A 6,448-nucleotide genomic window follows, 5' to 3' on the forward strand; every position below is an offset into this window, starting at 1 on the left:
AAAATGTTCAAAAGAAGCTGGAGGAGGAGACCCTGGAAGCCCACCTGATGACATCACTCTTGGTTTGTGGTGAAACGAGTGGAATTAAGGAAAATTCGGCTCTAACATGAGTCAGTGTCGTCACATTTTCTTTGTGTTTTGGTCGTTTTTAAGCAGCTTTTCTGTATTTTATCAAAACAAATGTCACTTTATGTTTCTCTTTAATGTTACAGGATCAGACTGGTCCAAAATAGGGACACATGGGACATTTCTTGTAAACAACAAATCAACAGTTTTTTTGTTTTTTTTTGTATAAATCTGCTGGGACAGGGGACACAGGCTCAAAACTGGGACTGTCCCGGGGAAACAGACGACTGCACTCACAAAATTTTGAGTGTTTTGGTGAGGAAACAGCCTAATTCATTCTAAAATGCACTAAAAGTAAATTAAAAATAACATAAATAATATAATAATAATAATAAATGATCAGGTCATGTGAGGAAAACAGTACAAAAAAATACATCTAAAAAAATCTAACTTAACTGTAACACAACTATGCAGACGTGGAGTTCGTAAATACTCATGAATAATTACCATACTGCCAATATAAACGTTGATAATAAACTCTTAAAACTATTTAATTTGACGCAATAATGTTTTTAAACGGATCTCGGCGCGTGTGTTTTGTCCTCCGCCGCTCCCCGTAGCAGCTTATAAAATGTCGCAAACCGGAAGTCCCGCCCCTCTTCGTCCCCTCTGCGTCAGACTGATGTGAGTGTCAAACATTTCTGCGTTTTAATCTTCATCCATCCATTAAACCCGCGCGTTTATAAACCATCCGCGGCCGCAAACGTGTCCTCGCGTTTGTCCACAACACATCTGTGATAACATTTGTGAAATCAGCCTTGTTTTGACGCGTTAATGTGAGTTTGTGTGTTTGTTTCCCCGCAGAGTCTGAGTCCCGGCGCCGCAGCGACATGGTGAGACACTTTTACTCTGAAAATCAATAAAAACACCGAGTTAAATCTGAGCCGCTCGACCCGAACCCGCGGAGGGAGTCAGGGCCGAGCGCGGGTGAAGTTTCAGCTCGGGGTTTGTTTTGTTGGATGTTTTAGTTTGTTAAAAGTGACTTAACGTCAGGTTAGCGCGGCACGAGCTAATGCTACATGCTAATGCTAAAGCTACATGCTAACGTCAAAGTGACAGGCTCTGGTTTGTTTTATTTTCACTTTTTTTTTAAATGAGGAAACAGCAGCTCTTTACGACAAAGTATAAGGTTCAGATAAAAAATAAAAAAGATGAATAAAGTCGAAGCCAGAAGAAGTTGTCATTTTAGGAGAATGAAGATTATACTGAGTGTGTGAAGAGTCTGAGGCTGGTGCATCGGCCTGGGCCATATGGATCAAAACATATATCTGGATATATTTTGCTATATCTCGATATACAATATATATATCTCTATATCTGTACAGGAAAAAATAACCCCCTAAAACTGAAAACTGCAAAAACAAATCTGCCAAATTCCACAAGGTCTTTTTTAAAAATTTTTTATTAAAGTGTAAGAGGTCAGCAGTTCATATAGAACATTTAAGATTACAAAAAAACCCTAATTACATAAATAATATTTTTAGCTGTAAAATAAAAGAAATAAAACATATTTCCTTCTTTTCATTTATAAATAAAACAACTCAACACAAGTTCATCTTTGCATTAACTCTGTTATCCGAACCAGAACCAGAACCAGAACCATGAGCTCCTTCAGCAGAAGAAGCTCAGGATGTTCCTTATTTTATCAGACACATGTTCTTATCCAGCGTCAGGAGCTCTGAGGTTTAATCCCACAATCCACTGCAGATCAAACCCAACGTTTCAAACACTTGTACAAGTGACACTGCAGCAGATTATTCATTAAAATCTTCTGTATAAATAAACTTTACATTGCTAAACTTTACAATATATAAACAACGACTCTAGGCCACATCAGCCCGTTTGAGATAATGTGTTTAATGCAGTTTTGCGCACGTGTGTTTACATTTTACAGAAACAAAACTTAAGAGCATGGCTCATTTGCATAAACAGCACTTCTGCAGCTCAGCTCGTTCAGCTTCTTTTGGACTAAAGGACACAACTCGGTGGAACATTAGGATGTTCTGCTGGTGGTTTTGTCTGTAAATGGTGGAAAAGTTTCGTGGAGCTTGAAGTTTTTCACTGGCACCAACTTTCGACGTTCACAGCAACAGTGACGAGTGAAGGAGACACGAGCGAATGAAATCAGGGAGGCGACGACAGAACAAACAAGCGAAGCGGCGAAATCAAAATTTAATATAAGCATTATATCGATAAATGCGATATGTCAGAATTCATATCGAGTTTAAAAACTATCTCGTTATATTTAAAATATCGATATATCGCCCACCCCTACTGGTGCACTATGGGCAATTTAGAGCATTTTGTAAAGGAGAAGAATCCGTGTATCATTCCTTCATACGACTGAATCAGGACTAAACCAGGTCCGGAACCAAACCAGAACTAAGACCAGGATTGAGACCAAGATTGAGACCAGGACCAGACCAGGACTAAAAATGATTCAATCCTGGTTTAGTCCTAGTTTAAATCTTGGAAATGGGGTTTCCATGATTTAAAATGCGATGCGGGACTCTACCGCATACGAACTGAACCAGGACTGAAACATTTTCAGTCCCGGTCTGGTCCCGGTCTGAGTCCCGAACCTGGTTTAGTCCTTATTCAGTCTGGAGGCGCAAATATTGAAGAAAATAGTTGCTTTTTCGTTTTCTTATTTTTATATTGAAAAACGAATGAAAGAATGATACACAGATTGAGTTTTTCTTCTGCCGCATTTTTCACTTTGACTTTGAGTTTATTACGACTTCATTCTCATAGTAATATAACTTGTCATAATATTACTTTATTTTGACTTCAACATTATTCTCGTAAAATTATGACTTTATTCTCATATAATTGCGACTTTAATATTGAAATATTACGACTTTATTTTCGTAGCGCCAGCATAATTACTTTTTTTTAATCTGACCCTTATACTCCGTCACAGCTCTTCAAGATGTAACTGTATAGATTTTGTCGTGAGCTGCTCCAGAGACTTTGAATCTGTGCGGAGTATTTTTAGTCAAAAGTTTTTATTTTATTTATTATTTTCATATATATAGCTGTGAATCTTTTTTTTTTTTTCTTTATACCTGTGCATCTTTTTTTGTTTTTGTTATAGCTGTATATATATTTTTGTTATAGCGCTGCATCTTTTTTTTTTTTTTTTTTATATAGTTGTGCATCTTTTTTTATATAGCTGTGCATTTTTCTTTTTTGGCAATAATAAAAAAATTGATAACCTCTAATGCCATTGACAGAGTGAAGTAGAAAATAATAAAAAATAAATCTAATAATAATTCTAAATAGGCACATAGAACACATTTCATATTGCAGGTTTATCTGAGTTCATATGTAATTAAATAAACATAGAATGAAGACATAAAGATAAGTTCATTCTCCAACCGGGAAAATAGTTCATCTAATGTCAAACTGACAGGATCTGGTTTGTTTTTTATGAGAAAAGGGCAGATATAACTGTATTTACTTTGTCTTTGAATCTGTGCAGAGGATTTTTAGTGTAAATATTCTGAAGCTTTGGATGTGATAAAGTTGATGTATTTGAATGAGTTCAGAGGGTTTTGTCCAAACGGGAGACACGCAAGACGTCCTACCCGCACAGACTCGTGGCTGTGGGGCTTCACGCTTGCCACATGAAGGATGGACCAAGTGCTGCGTCTCGGTGCCACAGAGACGACAGTTCCACCGGTCCACTGACAAATACACTGACAAATACTGACACGAACACACACTGACAAATACACTGACAAATACTGACACGAACACACACTGACAAATACTGACATGAACACACACTGACAAATACACTGACAAATACTGACACGAACACACTGACAAATACTGACACGAACACACACTGACAAATACACTGACAAATACTGACACACACACACTGAACACACACTGACACAACACACACTGACAAATACACTGACAAATACTGACACGAACACACACTGACAAATACACTGACAAATACTGACACGAACACACACTAATACACTGACAGTTACTCTGAGGAATACTGACAACCCTTAGTACACTGATCCAATACACTGACACGCACACTGCAAATACACTGACAATTATACTGAAATATAAATACACTGACAAATACTTAAGAGTACTGACAAACACACTGACATTTACACTTACAAACCTGAATACAGTAAAATACACTGACACAAATACCACTGATCCAACACACCCACAAACACACTGACACACACACTACAGATACACTGACAAACACACACACTACTGACACACACTCTACAGATACACTGACAAACACACACACTACTGACACACACACTACAGATACACTGACAAACACACACTACTGACACACACACTACAGATACACTGACAAATACAAATACAGACACTGACACACACTGATCCAGTCCTCGGGCAGATACAGTCTTGATCTGTGATATTTGGAGCTGAAATCTGCTGTTGATGTGAATAACTGTGTAACTGAAGTGACTAAACCTTTCCTTTTTTGTTTTAGCCTCGCAAGATTGAAGAAATCAAAGATTTCCTGCTGACAGCCAGGAGGAAGGACGCCAAGTGTGAGTGACTTTACATGTGACTGAGAGAATAATACTTATGTCAGTTATTAGTTTTACTGTTTAACGCTTCAGGTGCTTCTGTGTTTTCTTAAATGTGCTGAAATAGAATGACTGAAGTACAGGTTTGATGTTTCTGATCCCACAGGGTTTGATTCTAATTTTATTTTTGTCTTGTCCGTTTTTAGCCGTAAAGATCAAGAAGAACAAGGACAATGTGAAGTTTAAGGTGCGCTGCAGCAGATACCTGTACACACTGGTCATCACAGACAAAGAGAAGGCCGAGAAGCTCAAGCAATCACTGCCCCCAGGTACAGACTCGGGAACAGACTCGGGAACAGACTCGGGAACAGACTCGGGAACAGACTCGGGAACAGACTCGGGAACAGACTCGGGAACAGACTCGGAACAGAACTCGGAACAGACTCGGGACTCGGGAACAGACTCGGGAACAGACTCGGGAACAGACTCGGAACAGACTCGACAGACTCGGGAACAGACTCGGGAACAGACTCGGGAACAGACTCGGGAACAGACTCGGGAACAGACTCAGACTCGGTAACAGACTCGGTAACAGACTCGGTAACAGACTCGGGACTCGGAACAGACTCGGGAACAGACTCGGGAACAGACTCGGGAACAGACTCGGGAACACTCGGTAACATGACGGGGAGGGATGTGGGGCAGGAGACACAGCCTGTACTACAAAGGAGAATATTCTGTAGCTGCACAAACATTTGAACTGCGGCTGCAAAGATGTATTCACTGTACAGTTGGCAAATTGTAAACAAAATATCCTTTATAAACTACTAGATTTGTTCTTTCTAAGCTGCTACTCCTGTAGTTTAGACTCTACAAACATGTTCTGAAATGTAGGTGATTCTTGGATTAGTTTAAAGTTCAGATTTTATTCTTTGTGAATGTTCGTAGACGAGTTTAAAATGGTGTAAATCTGTGTTCTTCATTTTTGGGCCTGAGTTTGAACAGCAGATTATCAGAGCAGAACTGATACGAGTTAAAGCTGCAAATTTTACATTTGAAATTCTCATTTGAAGTTTTTACTGTTTGCCCAAGTTTTTTCTAAATCCATTCTGTTTTGTAGTTACACAGGACTTTGAAACTTAGTCAAATTTATGTCAAAATGCTTAAAGTCAGATGTTTTTTGTCTGTAAATGTCTTTGCCTCATAAAAACCCTCTGTATTCACGCCGCTGTCTTGTTCTTGTTGCAGGTTTGGCTGTGAAGGAGCTCAAGTAAAAGTGATGTACAGAAAATTGTAATAAAAAATGGAAAACCAACACCTGGATTTAGTTTTTTTAAGCTTCATCCACAAACAGCTGGATCATGTTTTAGCTTTATAAAGTCAGTGGTTCTCAAACTGTGGTACTGCACGTTTGGCTCATTTTGTTTTTATTTAGTTTAACATCGGCCTCACCCTGGTCCAGTTCAGTCCTGGTTTCCACAGAGTAACTGAGTAATGATCTGAAAGTGTTTGGATCTTTAACACATTTTTATCTTGTAGCCTTTGTTTAAATCCACTTTCGACCTGGTTTAGAACCGTTCTGTTACTGTTTGAAGAAGTCTGGAGAACCACTGATTTACAAAACAAGTGTCTGCTCTTAAAAAGTCAGAAACAGTTAAGAAATGAACATTAAAGTGTAAAATGTGAGGACAAAGTAACACAACCTAAAGTGATAATGAGCCTGTTAAAGTGGAGTCTGGTGTGTACAACTTGTTTGACCTTTATAGATTTGC

At 38.6% G+C, this 6,448-nt stretch overlaps 1 protein-coding gene across 2 annotated transcripts; it reads left to right on the forward strand.

Moving 5' to 3' along the window:
* The first annotated feature begins 214 nt into the window (after window positions 1–214).
* Window positions 215–5,991, forward strand: rpl38 (ribosomal protein L38). 2 transcript variants are annotated; one of them, XM_055150231.1, is made up of 5 exons: window positions 215–224; window positions 931–959; window positions 4,637–4,697; window positions 4,883–5,005; window positions 5,925–5,991. In XM_055150231.1, exons 2-5 carry the CDS (start codon window positions 957–959, stop codon window positions 5,948–5,950), a joined length of 213 nt encoding a protein of 70 aa, XP_055006206.1. In that variant the 5' UTR covers window positions 215–224; window positions 931–956; the 3' UTR covers window positions 5,951–5,991. The 2 variants fall into 2 exon arrangements, with proteins under 2 accessions (XP_055006206.1, XP_055006205.1); XM_055150230.1 differs by lacking the exon at window positions 215–224 and adding an exon at window positions 676–750.
* The last annotated feature ends 457 nt before the right edge of the window (window positions 5,992–6,448 follow it).

The sequence above is a fragment of the Boleophthalmus pectinirostris genome, unplaced genomic scaffold (genome assembly GCF_026225935.1).
Source record: "Boleophthalmus pectinirostris isolate CB_2022bp ecotype Guang Dong unplaced genomic scaffold, ASM2622593v1 HiC_scaffold_14, whole genome shotgun sequence".
Lineage (NCBI taxonomy): Eukaryota > Metazoa > Chordata > Actinopteri > Gobiiformes > Gobiidae > Boleophthalmus > Boleophthalmus pectinirostris.

Excerpts from the sequence above, each read along its gene's own strand:
- rpl38 (XM_055150231.1), top strand. Across the intron at positions 4,698-4,882 it reads CAGGAGGAAGGACGCCAAGT|CCGTAAAGATCAAGAAGAAC; the intron begins GTGAGTGACTTT and ends GTCCGTTTTTAG. Across the intron at positions 5,006-5,924 it reads CAAGCAATCACTGCCCCCAG|GTTTGGCTGTGAAGGAGCTC; the intron begins GTACAGACTCGG and ends TTCTTGTTGCAG.